We start from the raw sequence: 16655 nt of genomic DNA, 5'->3' as shown, positions 1-16655 counted from the left end.
TTCAAGAAATTGTGCTTTACAGGTTTTTATTTCCAGAAACATTTAAAAAACCTTTTGTGTGTGTACAAGAACAGACACCTTAAAATACTGGCATGTACAGACTGTATTTTGCCTTTTGTGGTCTCTAATAACAATCTTAACATCATTTGTGAAAAAATTACTATCCTGGTTTATCACAACCCTGGTTTTCATAGGATTCTGCCCCAGAGCTAGGGAAGGAAGAACATCATTCATATCACTACAGTTCTTATAGGAGGGGAAATATTTTGAGTAAGTTTTTATGGGAAAACATTTAATCACTTAGGGTAAGTAAAAGACAATCTTTTGGATAAAGATCAAGAATTTGACAATCAGAGTAAAATAAAGGTTTTCTACATGAAAAACAGTCTCTCAGTTTGCAACTTCAAAGCATGGTGCATATGAGCTGACAAATCCTTAAATATCCTGGTGTTTGACCCTTGTATAAGTCATCTGTTGCTTATTTTGGATGATTATACGTTGTCCTACCTTTAATAAGTGTATCTGAACTAAGGGAACTGTTTGCACTGTCTACGAGAGTGTGTCTTTTTAACACTTGTGTTCTTCACTGCTTATCAAAAATCAAAAAGCAGCWGAATTTTCTTCAGTCTCTCCCTTAAGTAGCTCCCCTGACCTTTTCTGCCTGCCAGACTCCCTAATAAACCAAGTACACAGAGCATGAGAAATCACCAACTCTACAAAGCCCTTCATTTGATTTATTTAAATAAAGTTTGCCCAGCAAGGACCAAGCCTCCTTCAACAGCAGGTGACTTGTGCAGATGATTTAGGAAGCAGAGATAATTGCTGTGCAACCCTGTATTTGGATTTTAATATTCTGTCAGTTGGGGTTTTGGGAAGCAAAACCTCACTCAGTGATGTCAAACCCTGAAAAAGTGGAGATAGCTGCAGTTGTAGACTAATTGCAGTGTTTGCACTGAGGAATCACTGTTCCACCCCAGCTTTTGTCAAATTAAGACCCTCATTCATTAATGACTWGATACATTCTGTGTAAAAATGAGTTGTGAATATTTTTTTAAAAGCATTGCACAGCACGTGGCCTATGAAAGAAAGGCAGTGTGTATGGATATATATTTCTTTTTGTAAAAAGCTTTGAGATGAGTGGGTAGAAAATACTGTGTAATTACAGCTTAAATAAGTGCTTTGTGACAGAGCAGTGCAGTTGTATTTACAGAAAAATCAGTTACACTTTATTCATTTTATTGTAGCTGCTCCGTGTTCTCCAGTTAGCACTTCCACCCTGCAAGGCCTGGTTAAGCCTTTCTTGTTCTTTCTAACAGGAAACACCCATTTCTTTTAAAAACATAGACTGAACTTTTCCATAAAATCATTTGCTGACACTTGTGTTTGGCCCATCTCACTCTGTTCTGGCAAAAGCACTTGATTTCTTTTCTTTGGCAGGAAGCTTGGCCGATTTGGGGCATGAAGGGGGAAGTAGCTCTTGCAACAGCCATCRTGTTTTTCTTCCATTACGGAATTTGGGCTGTTCTCTTGATACACTTAAATTTTTCATTCTTTTCCAGCCTCTCTTTCAGGCTTTCAAATGAAATTCATCTCAGCTAAGCAGTGGCAGGCCAAGAGTAAAGATTTCTGGGTGTCCTTGCTACAGATCATGGCCTATATCATACTAGGGTTTYTTTATTTTTGATGGGGGCTTGGAGAGGTGGGGCGTTTCATGGGTTTTTTTGTTTGGGTTGGGGTTTTTTTGGCAGGAGTTGTTTGGGTTTTTTGTTTATTTGTTTGGGAGTTTTGGGGGTTTTTTGTTTTTGTTTTTGGGGGTTTTTTGGGGCGTTTTTTTTTTGGTTGTTTTTTTCTATTTTACTGCAACACTTTCAGCTTCATTGCTATTGCTTTTTTGGGGTGAACCAATCACATGTTACTGTTAGGGTGTGGTTCACTGTGACTGGTAGCTCTTTCCCATGACATATAAAAGCAGTTTAGCTGAACTTCAGGAGTTCCCAGTTTCCTCAGAAATCCTCCTGCTAGTTCTGAAATGAAAAATCACCTGCGACCACTGTGATCACAGGTTTCAAGGCACTTTGTCAACAGCAGTCCTGTATCTTYTGAGCGACATTTCTCCATCCTGCTTTGAGCACTGGATTGCTGAGCTTTAGTGAGAATTGAGCTGCAGTTCAGGGGTGTTTTGGGTGGATTATAACAGCCTTCACTCCTACCCTTCTCATTTTTGCCTGGCCCCCCTCCTGCTGCAGATGAAGTCATGCTTGATAACACTGCCTGCCTTAGCATCACTGGGAAGCATCCTGTGCCAGGCCCAGAGATGACAAAATACTTGATATTTCTAAAAGTAAAGCAGCTGTAGAATGTAAAGGATCCTTTAAATGAGAATTCATTCTRTTAATTGTATCTTTATGAATTGAATGGATACTTCTCTGAGAGTRGAGCTTTCTCTGTTTACATTAATGATAATGCCTTCATTTTCCTTCTAGTCATTGTTTTTGTTTTGTTTTGTTCTTGTAGCTCAAAGCTTTCAGTAATACACATTTCCAAGGAGCATGTGTAGATTTCACAGCRGAAGTTTCTGATTTTACATCATTCATACCATGTTCTTTTAAGGTTCTCCGGGGATGGTAAGTCTGTTGTTTTACATGCCATAAGATTAATTTTTTCTTTTAATGTTACAAAATTTCAGACAGCACATAACACATGCCCATCATATTCCATCATGTCTTAGACCCTTTGTCCTGCAAGTCATCTCAGTAACTCTCATCCTGTTCTTGGTTTGGGTGCTATGTATTGCTCTCCTGGGGAAGGTTTGCACAGTTACTGTGGTTCTTTTTTTAACTCCACTTAGAATTTATTCCAGATTTTGAGAACTTTGGTACAGTGGAAGTGTCTGCATTCCACTCGCGTCATTTGACTCTGGAATTGAGGTTTCTGTGCCACATGATTTGATTTTGCAGCTTTGKTTGCTTTGCTGCACAGCCTTTCAAGTCACCTTACTTTAAGCTTGACAAGAACAAAGAAATTTTTTATTCCTTATGTYCTTAGCAAGTATTAGGTCTTGAAGAAAACTTAATAAGCAGCTAGAGCAGCTTATCTTTTTTGTTCCATTATTCTTGCAGTTGGCTCCTGTGTTACAAAGGGGAAATCACTGACAATCAGTGTGTGCTGGAAGAAGGCCTCTACGTTGACCTCAGTTCCTGTGGCTGCCCCACTGCTACAATCAAATCCCTCAAGCCTATTCAATATGTAAGAATTCATTGGGGGGAAAAAAAAAAAACATTTTGGAGCAATTTTCCTTKTCAGATGTCTGAAGTGAGTACTTGCCCTAAACAAACGTCCAGTCAGGGAAAAGAGTGAGGTTTGTTTTCTTGGCTCATAGGGATTTTTGGGATGGGAACAGGTCAGGCTGCGTGCACATGTGCACGTGGTCACTTGTAGCTGCTCTTGGGTGTTCTGAAGTTAAAGTTGCTCTGCTTTTTTACAAGGCCCTCCATGGACAGGAGTTTTGGCAGGAATGCATTTTGTTCTTCAGAACAAGGGAGTACAACACACTGTACGTCCCGCTGTAATCCTGCACACAGGACATACAAATTGGGGTCTTAATGTGATGTCTGTACCTTTCTTCCACGTCTTGAWGTGCTCTCATGCAGGAGCATCAAAGATCAGCTGTGACACTGCTGGTAAAAGGGAAGCAGTGGTTTCTGTGTCCCCTCCTCTCCAGCACTGGCCAGCACCTTCTCCAAAACTCTTCTTCCTTCCCTGGTCACAGGACACAAGTTCAGCCTATCTACCATGTGTMCTTCAGGATAACTCTTATGAAGCTAGACTTCCAGGATTACTCAGTTCAGTTTTTTCACATGTGAAGTCCTTTTTACCATTTGTGAACAAATTTTACAAACAAAAGCAAAAAAACCCAACCAACTAAGCAAAAAAAGCCCAAGTCCCCCAAACCCCAAGCAAATGCAAACACCCAGCCCATGGGTGTGGTGGGAAGGATTTGCAATTCATATATGAGAGCTGGATTTTCACTAGAYTATACAGATACAGTGACTTCCCACCTGCTGAGGGCCTGGGTTTTAGATTAAAGTTCCCCTTTTCAAGTTCAGTGTTTAAACTCTGCTGTGCCAAATCCAAGTGAAGTTTTGACATCAAATAACAGGACTCATCCAGATCCCCCAGCCTGCAATCTCACAGGGAAGTTAATATGAAGTTTGGCATGGCAGAAACTACTGGCAGCCCTTGATTCCTGAGGGCCAAGCCCTGGAAGAAGTGTGTTTGGCAGGTCCTCTGCTTTTGCACCTCTTAGTTTGGTTCTTCTCTTGCAAACAGGAACCCTTGTATTCACAAAATCAAGGCACTAAACATGAAATGCCACTGACCCCCACCTGTTTCCCAAATGGCAAAACCCTCCCCGTCCCTGTGGGAGCTGAGCCCGGGGCAGTGTTCAGGAGCCTGGTGTGGCACAGACGTGACACAGAGCACGCAGCAGGTCACAGCCAGGAGCAGCCTCAGCTTATTCTGTGCATTGTCCACGCTGCACTGTTCTTGGAACAGAGCCCCTTTTATTACACCATATTTCTATGAGCTCATTCAGGAGAGAAGAGGGCCTATTCCCAAGTGGAATTGTTGTGTAGCTTTATTTAATTCATTTGTGACATTGGGAACCCCTTCCATTATTCAGCTTTGAATACCAGCCTCATTTCAGAGCTAAGGTGTGTCCCCTGGTAGCTCACATGTGAGAGGGAGAACTTTTAACCCTGACACCAAGCCCTGGGTGTGCATTGTCTCCTGCTCTCCTTTCAGCGAGATGTATTTGCTGCAAGTATAACTGTGGAAGAGTCCCACGCTGGGAACATTCTGTTTGTTCTATACAAAATGCAGCTTTGATGAAAACAAATTATTGGCAAACAAATATAATGACTGCTCTAAATGATAAAAAAAAAACTTTCGAGTTTTTGAGTTTGAAAACTGCCAAAAATATTATTTGTTTGTCCAAAAACTTAATTACATAACAAAATTAAAACYTGCCTTCTGAATTACTGAGTTGGTCCAACTAAAATAGAAAAAAAATGCAAAACTTTCAGAGCAATGCAAAATTGTTTGGATAAGAAAATAGGCTCACACTAGTGATGGTTTGATGAGTTTAATGGAGTGACAGTATTTTAGGCTGGCTGATTTTTATTCTAACCCTGAGCTCTTGGAGGTGGAGGGATGTTTTATCTGTGGTCTGCTGAAAAGTGAAGTTGTCATGATTTAAGCATGGCATGCTGCTCCCACATCCTCTGCACACACACTCTCCCATTTCACAAGAAATTCAAATGAGTATGGTTTCACTTTGGTTATTTCCTCATTTATTGTGCCCTAGCATCATGGAGGAATTCAGCACATCTTTGCAACCAGTTTTCCCCTACTGATGGTTCAGGAAGCAGTAACACCGAAGTTAGGCAGGTTCATAAGGAGTGCGGGGAAGGTGTTCCCTCTTCCCAGGAACCTCCTAGAATCACAGAATCATACAATAGTCTGCGTTGGAAAGGACCTTAATGATCCAGTTCCAGCCCCCCTGCCATGAAGCAGGGACACCTCCAGGTATCCCATGTTCCCCAAAGCCCCATCCAGCCTGGCCTTGAACACTTCAGGRATAGAGTATCCCCARTTTCTCTGGGCAACCTGTTCCAGTGCTTCACCATCCTCACAGTAAATATTTTTTTCCAACATCTAAGCTAAATCTRTTCTTTTTTCAGTTGGAAGCTATAACCCCTTGTCCTACCACAACAGTTCATGATGGAGTTTCCTCTTTCCYGTCACACTTTTCCTCCAGAGTGTATAATACTCAAACTAAATACTTRGGAGACCCTAGCTGTGCTTTTTTCTGCTGTTTCATTATGCTCAAATCCAGGTTGGACTGTTTTGTCACCCTCAGAGCATTTAAGAAAAGCTGTGGATTATCAGGAGGAGACAAGGAACAACTGACACTGATGCCATTTGCCTCTCATCGTGTCCTTTCATCTAAAAATCCCAAAGCACTCCTTCAGAAGATCTTGCTGATGAAATGTGCTGTTGTGTTGTTGTTAACAGTCATTCTGCAGGCAGGTGAGAGCATAGCACAGATTGAGTTGCTGCAGAGTTGCAGAGGTTTCTGTGCCTGCATCAGCAAGGACTTGCCTTTTGCATTGCTGTGGATTCATGGAAAGGAAATGTGGACCAGTGCAGGTGAAGGCAGCTGGGCCATTTATAGGGCCATGGTTACTTACTGGGGCATTTGTCCAATGTTCGTTACTTTAAGTGGTTAATCTTTTGGGATAGAGACCCTTCTGTTCTTGCAAGGGGGAGATCAGCTCTAGTGCTGCCTTTTCTTGGGCATGTTGTTTAGACAAACTTCCTGTCATGTTTGGTGTGATTTGCATGGACAAGAATACCCTGGACTGTTGCAATGAGCAATTAACTTTCCTCCTAAAATGTTACCTTCGGCATATAAGTTAAACCAGCCTCAGTTTCTAAAACCAAAAATGAAATCCAGGTTGTGCGTTGTGCAATGTTTTTTTCACTTGGTTGGGTTTGTTTCCCTTTTCTTTTGAGGCATTCRTAGTTCTTGCTCTAATCAATCATGGTAGTCCTTGTATTTCTCTATTATCTTCTGTAAGTTAAATACAGGTGTTGACCAATCTTCCCAGCAGTCTTGTGAGGCAAATAAAGAAATCAGATACAAAWATTAACTGCTGTTTCCCAGGGCCAGGCAGTGAGTCATTGTGTGTTGCTGGGACTGGACCGTGGGCGTTGCATCGTCCAGCACCGCGTTCCCTCAGCCAGGCATCCRTCCCATACTGAAGGGAGTAGCCAGACAAGAGCAGCTTCAGCAAAGACAGTTGTAAATGATGAGTTGGCCGAGCCTGGAGAGTAAAGATTTTCCCAAGGATGTTGCAACACTGCTGTGGAGGCTCCTCCAGTGCAGGCTCTGGTAAATGCTGTTGGCAGATCAGCAGCGATGTGAAATGGGGCAGTGTCCCATTCCCTGCCATGGCTGGGGACACTCATGCCTTAATGTCATGGTGACACTCTGGCCCTTTGGATTTCTTTCTTTGCCTTTATTAGGCTTTCACATCAAAGCTGGCAAGAAGAAAAGGTGCGAGGGAAAATGTGTTTTGGGATGAGCCCTTTTTGAAAGAGCTTTATCAGTAATGATTCTCACAATGTCCATAATGGAATATTATCCATATGTTATCCATCGCTATGCTTCTTTTCTTTTCAGCRCATGTGCAAATTCACCTGTGCACTTAGTTTTCAGTTCTAATACTCCTTGGTGAGCTTCTCTGTCGGTACCTTACTGAGGAAGCTCGTCTTGCATTGATCTTTGTTTAATATCAAACACTTCATGTTTGCATTGTGGGGTTTTTTTYCCTGAACTGGTAAAGTGTAAAAAATCTGTTCTGAATTGTGGAAAATTGTGTTGCATAGCTTCACCCCATTAAAAGCAAAAATTATTGCGGGGAAAGTATGAGCTGAGTTGAACTGTGCAAGAGATTTTTAGTGTGTTGATTTTTCATGGTTTACCTGTGTCATTGTCACTGCCTCATGTGCTTTGTTAGCCATAGAACACCACACCTGCTAAGTAAAGGAAATCAGGGTATTTCACAGTTTACAAGTCTGCTCATATCTTGAAATGCTATGTAAATAGAACCTTCCTTAATCTTGAATAAGAATGGCCTCTTGAATATAATAAATCTCTTCAAGTTTCTCCCTGGACACTTGCATGAAAAGCAGGGCAAGCAAAATCTCTTAAAATGTTATTGGTGCTGGTTTAAGCAAAGGCAGTTAGTTCCTTCACACATCGAAATCAGTTGAAGAAATTCCTTAGTGCTTTGTCATTCTGACAGTTGGTAAGCTTTTCCCAAAGCAGGTTATTTCAGGTATTTTCCTTGAAATWGCTATGAAGAGAAGCTAAAGTAATGCTGACCTAGACTTGGGAATGGATGAATGTATATGTCTTCAGCTCACCTTTCAGGTGAAAATGCTCCTCGGCATTCTGCCACAAAGGCTGGGAGCAAGATGCCTCTGTAGTAAGCCCYTGAGCCCAACCTCAAACCTTGTTTTTCACTGTTCTTAGTTTCCATGGAGCTGTGAAAACAAAGTCAGAGAAAAAAGCCAGACCAAGTCACTGCTGCCAGCTGTTGGCGTAGAAGGGAATACAGAACGTGAGGAATTGGTGCATTGCTCTATATATGGCTGTGGAAATGGGAGAGCTCAGAGCTTGGCACAGCAGCCTGGCTTCTTTCTGGGCTTTGTATCTGCAGGATCACTGAATCTGTGCTGAGGGCTCCCTGGGAGGGGGGGAGACAGCCCTTCCCACAGGTAGTGTGTGTGTCAGGGACTCTGGGAACCTGGACGGGGAATTCTCAGCTCAAGCAGTCACAGCCACAGCASAGCTGGACTCATTTTAATTGACTCCAGCAGTTCACTGCTCTGGTTCCTGGTGTGTAGATGGATCTGCTGTGTCAGATGCCTTGTCCAAAGCAGCCCTGTCTCTCAACAGTCTCACTGTTGCAACAGCAGGATAAATRTTTAGGTTTGGGTAACAATGTCTGGCAACATGGATGCCCAGTGGTGTTTCTCATGGTTAGCAGTGCTTTTGTGAGAATTGTTGGACCAGTTCTGGACATGACTTCTGGTGTCTGCTCGGTGAAAGGCACCTGAGGCTCTTGCAGACAGGGTGATGAAATGCCTTGCTGAGCAAAGCAGCCTCAGAAGCAGCTGCCTGCACTAGGCCTGCTGGWCTGTGTTTCAAAGGGAGCCTTTAGCCACACACTGTAAATTTGACCCATCCCATCCAGCAGAAGGGAACTCTTGGGAAGAGCTGACATYCCAAAATGAAGGTTTTAATATCTTTCTGATTTGTAACATTAGATTTTAGGAGTATAGTAGGCTTTAAAAATCTGAATGGATGATCCCACCTGTTTTTCAAAATGTGGCAGTGAGCTCTCTGTCCATGCAGTGCTGCATGGCTTAGGCTGTYGCTGCACTGGCTGGCAGAGGGAGGCAATTTCTGAGGCACAGTCTGAATAACCAGCTGCATACCAAGGGCACTGAGTCAGTGTCGAGGAAGTTCGTATGTCCTGACTCACCCCTGAGCTTTTCAGAGACACTTCACTACAATACATGTGCCTTTTCAAACATGGAAGTTAATTTCTCTTAGTCACTCAGTGTCTGTGTCAACTTCAAGATTTTGTTTCCTTTATTCCACCTGAGGCCATGTCTTTGCTGCAAGAGAAATCCCAACTTTTGCCTGAGCCAGCTATCTCAGGGTAAGGTCTCCCAAAATGAGGTAACTTTCCTGGAGAGGCTGCTCACTGAGTTAGTCAGACCTGTTCCCTCCTCCTTTAGCAGGCTGCTCATTATGGAGTATCCAGATCTATCCAGGTGTAAATTGCAAGGGCTTATGCTTCTAGTTTTAGATTAAAAATGCTGAAGAGTTGTACAAGTGTTCCTCTTCCTGCGGCACAGAATTTGTGTATTTAAATCTGCTCCCTCTGATTTTCTGCTGAGCTTACAGCTGTACCACATTTTCATGCAAACTGATCTTTTTTTTTGCTTTCATAGGCAGTTTGTCGACTGTAGAAAAGAACATTAAATGACAAATGTTTCAATTCTGCATCAGATTGTAGAATTTACTAATTGTGCTAGTCCTTCAAGATTGTCAGAAGATAAACAGTAATGTCTGTTAAAAACATTGAGAACTTTTTAGTTGACCTTTCTAAGTTTTTGCAGTTTGTAGCTCCCTAAAATTCTTTCATTTGTCTACAGTGAATTGAAGTCTGTGAACAAACTTGTGATTTGCCTCACTATTTTAGATGCATATTCCATCAATAAGTAAATAAAGTGGATTTTTGAAAAGCAATCAAGGTCCTGATGATACAAATCAGATCAAAATGAGTTTTTCCAGAGGCAAACAGAGGACTCTGCATGGCCTGGTGACTCTCTGTGCCTGGGCTGTGTCAGTGGGACACTACRCTCTGATGACAAAGCCACTGATAAATGCAGTTTGTTGCAGCTCTGTGTGCTTTGGGGTTTTCCCTCGTTGTGACATTTGCTGAGGGAGCATGAGCTGATCCAAAAGTGTGTAGGAAACTCAACTGAAGTGGGCCAGTGTGTGCATCATGTCTAACAACTGAAGTTAGACTATTTCTACTAAAACTTTGTGCTTTTTTTCCTTCCTTCCTCCTCTCCCAGGTTTTTGCTGAGCCTTCCATCAGTTTGTTCACCCTGGAATGCTGCAAGGGCAGAGAGCTGCACTTCAGTGAACCAGTCAATTCTGTTTTGAGTGAGGACCTGCATTTTAACACCCAGTCCGTGTGGGTGAGAAGTGGATTGTAAGTATGGGAGAATATCCCTGTCAGTTTTGCACTCTAGGAGCTAATCCTGAGCATGCATTGTCTCCTGATTATTGCCTTGTTCATGGGATGGTTGACATTCTTAACTTGTATTTTGAGACACAGACTTTCAAAGGCAGGTAGTGTAAACTCGGACTGCCCTTATGAACTGGCTGTAAAGTGCCAGCTATAAACAGCAGTGATTTAAACCACTGCAGTGGCTCAGCGATGCTTGATGTGCTGACTGGCTGCCAGAGAGGCAGCAGCTTCTGAGAGGAGCTCAGGGTGGATCTGACAGCTGGAACAGTTACTTGCTTTTGTTATTAGTTTAACCCTCCTCAGTGAGTGTGATTGTACACCCAGGTTCTTCTGTGAAAACATTTTACATCTGCAGAAGTGACCTTCTAACCCCTTCCACTTCTCTCCCTTTCACCTTTTGGAAGAGCTCCCAAGTGTTCTGCYTCAGCCAGGTTTTCAGTCTCCACAYCCACAGCAGCAACAAATAACTTGCAGAGTCTCATCCTGCAATCGAGAGTGGCTGGAAACTGCTGTTCTCCTAATGGGACGCACATTTCCTATGTTTATGTTTGACCTTTCCCCACCTTATCCACATGGGCAAGGCTGCARTTTTCTTGAGAGAACCGTGAAATAAGCTTCCCCACAGAGCTTTGCCAATTCACAGCAGTTCCCAGCATTTGTGCCACTTCCATCCTGAGCCCTTGCTGAAAATACAGAGTGAGTGATCATATGCTGCTGTTGTCTGGAAATTAAATCACTTTGCCCAAGCAATTGGCTGCAAAGGAAGGGTGAGGCCTTTGGGACCCCATGGCAAGAAAGCACGGGAGAGTGAGGGCAGCAGGGCCTGGCTGCTCATTATGGAGTATCCAAGCCAGGTTAGCTGCCTCCCTGTCTCTGGAATAGGTTGAGGGCCGAGCTTTCTTTGAGCTCCTTGTGATGCYCCCTAGGTAACAAACCTCCACAGCCTGTCCCCATTCCACACAGCAGACAAGTAGCCTAAAGGCTGAGGGTGTTTGGTGATTGTGGGATGTCCTAGAGGGTTTGTTTGCCTTACCTGTGATTAAGAGTTCAGCAAGGCAGATTTAGAGGGCTTTTGGCTCCTTGTCCCAAAGCCTTCCGCTGGCTTTAGGCAAAGAGCAAATATTTACATAAATATTCCAATGGCTTCTTGTTGCCAAGCTTGGGTAAAAGGATCCTTCCTAAGCCTACCAGCCACCCCAGGAAAGGCACAAGCTTGGAATCTGCCTTGGTAAAGGATGCTGTGGTGCTTAAAGGTGTGGGAGAGGTGGCACAGCCTGTGTGAGAGCTGAGATGAGTTTTATCTGTGTCGCTGAATGCCAGGAGCCCAACCTGGCTTCACACGGTGATCACTGTAACAGTCTTTCCCATTTCTGTTTCTGTTAATGTCTGCTTTGAAACTACATTCCAAATGAGATTGTTCCGTGCTCCAAGAATAATGTTAACTGAATTCTCGGTGACTTAACAGAAACCATTGCAAAGAARAAAGGTCAGGAATGTGTTCAAAGTGTAAGGAAGACACAAGGGGTGGTCAAACCTGTCAGTTGGGAGGTTCGGACTTCAAAGGATCAGGGACCAGCCTCATTGCCAGGCAGATCACAGCTGGCACAGTTGGGCCTCTGTGGARCCCTGAGCAAGGCTGGCTCTCAGTTTCTGTGAACTGTGTGCAGTGGGCAAAGGCAATTCCAGGTGTTCTGGGGCTGTGGGTGCTCCCTCACTGACTCAGGGTGCAGCCATCCCCCGTGTTCTTGGCAGCTGATCTGTGAGACAGGTAACCTGGGAAACCAGCATTTGCTTTGTGTTCAGAGGAGTTAATGAGTCAGGCTTTTAGGAKTCACTGTCCATACAACAATGTGCTATTGATGTAAACAGAAGGGATCTGTGTTCCTGAGGCTGCTTTTGTGAGCAGCATTTACTGAGCAGATGCCCGGATAACAAGGGCTCTGTATGTGCCAGCGCTTTAGCTGGGTGTTACAGGACTCAGCCAGGTCCGTGGTATATTCATTACAGGAAAATCTGCTAGAGCAGGGTGTGGGGCTTGGAGGGAATCTCTGGATGTGTTTCCAGACAAGTGGAATTGTATAAAAAGCTTTAAAGGTAAATGCATTTTTAAATGAAAACATCAGACAAGATCCTCTCATCATTAATGTGCACAGCTAGGTAAAGCTGCAAGTGTGGCTCCGTAGTTTTCTAACGTAAGCCTGCTGAAACCAGCATTATTCACGTCTGGGTTCATGCAGAGCTTCTCCYACTTGTAGGGGGAAAATGGAGGGGGAGAGGGGACACGGGAAGTGTACTTTACAAATTTTGGGGAGACAAACAGAAAACAGGTCTGAATGTCAACAGAAGGCAGTCATCCCACTGAAAGGGATGGCATTTTGCAGCACAGAGAGGTTTGATATGCGCATCACTGTGGAAGTGTTTGGAGATTTCAAGAGCACAACCCTGACCTGCAGTTCAGTTTTGCTGTGGATAACGAGCTCCCTTTCATGTTCTGTTTTGTGTATCCAGGTGGATTGCTTACGAGGGATGTAATTTTTTAGGAAAGCAGTTTCTGTTGGAGCCCAGTGAGATTTCAAACTGGAGTGRACACAGTGGCTGGAAAGCAATTGGCTCCCTTCGTCCTGTGAAGCAGGTACTGAGAGAACGTGTGAGGAAATGGGGTTTTTGTGGGCAGGGCTCAGTGCACGAGTATCAGTTTTACCACTGAGTGCAGTGGGATGAGTTGTACTCCTTAAATCAGGCCAGATGATGACAGCCAGAAGGATCCACTGGAAGATTACTGAAGCAGAAAATGCCTCTCGTGGCAGTTATTGAGATCTATGTTAGGTCCCTAAAGGGAAACAATTCCCAGTTTCTTGATGCCAAGTTTTGTTTTTCTGAATTGCTCATTAGCATGTTCTGTGGATGCTCTATTTTTACGGTTTTTGCTATATAACARTATAATGAGGAAACCAATTCCACGCTGGCTTGTTTCATAATTAACATAAATGGAAGCAAGAGTGAATTTTATTGTGCTGTAGCCTGGATTTCCAAAAGAGGCAAAGCTCATGCAGTTCCCATCAGGTTTTCCCTCTCTGCCTCACCTCAGGTAATTCCAGTTTCAATCTCATTCAAAGGTTCAGATTTCTAAACCACAAAGTAAAGAGAAACTAAACACTATTCTGATACAGGTTATGTTTATGGATGCTTGGTGGGAGAAAGGCCTTATTATCTGTAGCTCAGGGTTTGTTTCAATACGGAAAAAAAAAAAAGATTCAGAGCTCCCAGAAGAAAAGCTGGAGCTGGGGTTCCAGCAGAGCTGCTTTTTATAATTCCCAGCTCTTTATTTGCACTGCAACCAATGAATAACAGAGCAAAAGCTCAAACCCTGCAATAGCCCTGCAAATCCTCTTATTTTTTGAGTAAACCAAGTAAACAGGGATACCAAGTCAGTTCTCTGTCAGTCAGTACTCACCTTGGATGTTCAAAAGCAGTGGTGTGCATCTCTGCCATATATTCCAGTTAATGAGGGTTGAASTTGCTGGATATGTAACTCAGTAAGTTTTTGTCCCAAAAATAAAAAGCAGGTGGAGTAGACCATTTACTGCCCTTGGAACGAGTGAAATGTGAATTAGGCACATTTGCAGATCCACAGGAATTAGTTCTATAGCCATAAATATTTTTTTTAAAAAACCTATCTGCTATTGCTGTTTATAGCTGCCTGTCTGCATGTGAAAAACTGCTTACTGCTGCTTCACATGCGCATTTATTTCCAGCAAAAAAATTCCTGAATATACTAAGTGAAAATGAGAATTGAACAGTTTAGAAAACTGCTGTAAGTTGGAGGGGAGGCCCTGTCACATCAGCCTGACTGATCTGTGTTGTGACTCTTTCCCCTGACCCCACATAGCCAGCAGTGTATCTGAGAGTGAGGAACAGGGCCCAGGGGAAGTACCTGACCGTGGCTGGGAGCCTGGCAGACATCAGGGCGACCTCGGTGTGCGTGGCCCCGCACAACAGCAACAACTCCCAGCTCTGGCACTACTGCCGGGGGCTCTTCAAATCCAAGGTGAGTTTTGCATCCTGGAGATGAATGGGTTGTGTCCCTGCTCTCCTTTCACTTCTTGCTTTTACTGTAGGSTGCACCAACACCTGGATGGCTTTTGGGTTCTCCTGTGCCTCTTAAACCAAAGCTCTTAAAACTTCTGTCTGCTATGTACAGAGCAGTTTGATCTCCCTGCTTGGGCAGCTTGGGATGCTTTTCACATCCATCTGATGGAACTGATGCTCCTGGAAGCAGAAGCCTGTGGAAAGCTGTTTTTTTTCTAAAGTCACAATTTTAAGTTCATTGACTCTTTAGAGATAAGAACTAATCTGAAAAGAATGTGTGAACAGAGTAGGTTATTTTTCTATTAATGCTGCCCTTGATAGTCTGTTATTAATACAAAAAAAAAGCTGATGATTTAACATTAAARAACTGTAACAAAGACCACCACCTTTGATCAAGCAGCAGTTGTTGAATAATCCATTCCTCGTTTGCTTGCCAGGCATCTTACCAGCTACAGGACAATGTAGTGCCGTAAGTTCAGTGTCTGGAACTAGACAGGCACAAAACTGAGGCTTTGTGACYTGATCTCACTTCTCTCCTTGTTTCCTAGGCCAACAATGCCTGTCTGGATGTCATTGGTGGCAGAGACGTGCCTGGGGTCAAAGTCGCCCTCTGGACAGAACATGGGAAGGACAGGCAGAAGTGGAGACTCAACGAGGATGGAACCATCAGTTCATACCTCAGTGAGCAACTGGTGCTTGATATTAAAGGTATTTAAAAAGAAAACAGTAAGTCCTAAACCTCACAGGTTTTAACTGCATTTTTTGATTAACGTTAATTGCCATATTCCTTTTTTTTTTTTTTCTTTTTTGGTACTTAAGGTTAAAACCTGAATCATACCTTTGCTGTTAGGTTTAGGTCCAATTGCTTGGCAGTGGGACAAGAAACAGGGCAGGGAGGAACTTTTCTCTTTTGGTTCCAGCGGTTTATTTTGATCAGATCAACTGTTGTACCTCAAGGAGTTAAGCAGTGCAGATGGCAAGAAGTGCAGGTTACAGAAGAAAAAATGATGAAAGAAAAGCAGCTACAGAATAACTCAGAAAGAGGAGTTTAAAAAAGGCTGGTTAAAATTATCATTGCTCAATTGTGAACACCAGCCTACTACCTCATGAAATTTCTGTTTTCAGCTAATTTTCCTACTAAGTCATGCATCTCAAAGATTATGTATAATTTTTATGAGTACTTATTTTTAAAAATCTTCCTTCATTAATTTCTTCTGTTTAAGGAGGAAATTATTATGACAAGAATCACATCATTATGAATCAGCCATTAGAAAACAAACCTTCACAGAAATGGGATATTGAAATATTGTGAGTAAAACCCACCCCATGGATGGACTTTGTGTGAGCTACCAACATCTACAGGGGGGAAAAAAAAAGAACCCAACTACTGAAGTCACACACCACTGGAAGCATAAGCAGCAACTCCTCTCTATTTTCCTTCATGACAAGCACCAGCTCCTAAAAGAACTGAATTTTGCACAAATCTGGAAGATGGGAGGTTGATCCAATGTCTCTCTGCAGGGAAGCTGATTCTTCAGAGGCTGCTCCTGTGAAAGTCACCATTGCTCTTCATCTGAAAGGTAAATGCAGAAGAGTAGGCAGAGGTTTTGCAGGATGGGAAGTGCAAGAGCTAGCAGGGAAAAGGCTCTTCAGAAATGCTGTCTTACTTTCCCCACACTCCTGGAAGCTCACTGAGGAGGGAATGCACAGAGGAGCTTCAAGGAACTTGAGTTGGTCTTTCTTGTGCCCAAACTCTTTAGGTTCCAAGTGATCCTGAATAATGCTTTTGCTAAAATGCAATTTATTTTGTTCCTAAGGATACCTTTGAACTGGAATTCCAGCTCAGCATGTGAAAGGAGGCAATAGAGGGGCCTTTCACCCCCTAAATGATCCTGGTAGGCCTTTGTCTTCTCTGCTTTTTAACATCAAATTCCCAACTCAGTCAGGAACTGTTTTTTTGACCTGTGGCCTGTTTTCTACCCTGGAACTCAGAGTTGTCCCAGAAGATCACCTTTAGCACAGAGCCATGTGTGTGTATCACAGCAGGGATAAYGGGTCCTGTCCAGGGGCTACAAGGGCTAAGCTGCAGTGGCAGCACTGATTTTAACTGTAGCTGTATTTTAATGTAGCTCTATTTTGTTTYAGTTTAAAGAGCTTAATTTAATA

General features: G+C 43.1%; 1 protein-coding gene across 1 annotated transcript in view; it reads left to right on the top strand.

The window, feature by feature from the left end:
* Positions 1–16233, top strand: part of CRYBG3 (crystallin beta-gamma domain containing 3) — an 81162-nt gene extending 64929 nt beyond the window's left edge. The window contains exons 16-22 of the mRNA XM_057389978.1: positions 2515–2624; positions 3120–3246; positions 10222–10361; positions 12909–13032; positions 14290–14448; positions 15038–15197; positions 15713–16233. Of these exons, the coding sequence (XP_057245961.1) occupies positions 2515–2624; positions 3120–3246; positions 10222–10361; positions 12909–13032; positions 14290–14448; positions 15038–15197; positions 15713–15801 (909 nt within the window). The 3' untranslated portion in view covers positions 15802–16233. The remainder of the gene's footprint in view (positions 1–2514; positions 2625–3119; positions 3247–10221; positions 10362–12908; positions 13033–14289; positions 14449–15037; positions 15198–15712) is intronic.
* Positions 16234–16655: the final 422 nt, after the last annotated feature.

The sequence above is a fragment of the Malurus melanocephalus genome, unplaced genomic scaffold (genome assembly GCF_030028575.1).
Source record: "Malurus melanocephalus ecotype Western Australia unplaced genomic scaffold, MMel_1.1 scaffold_21, whole genome shotgun sequence".
Classification (NCBI taxonomy): Eukaryota; Metazoa; Chordata; class Aves; order Passeriformes; family Maluridae; genus Malurus; species Malurus melanocephalus.
The sequence above is the reverse complement of the archived record's forward strand: the minus strand, read 5'-3'. Positions and strand labels throughout refer to the sequence as shown.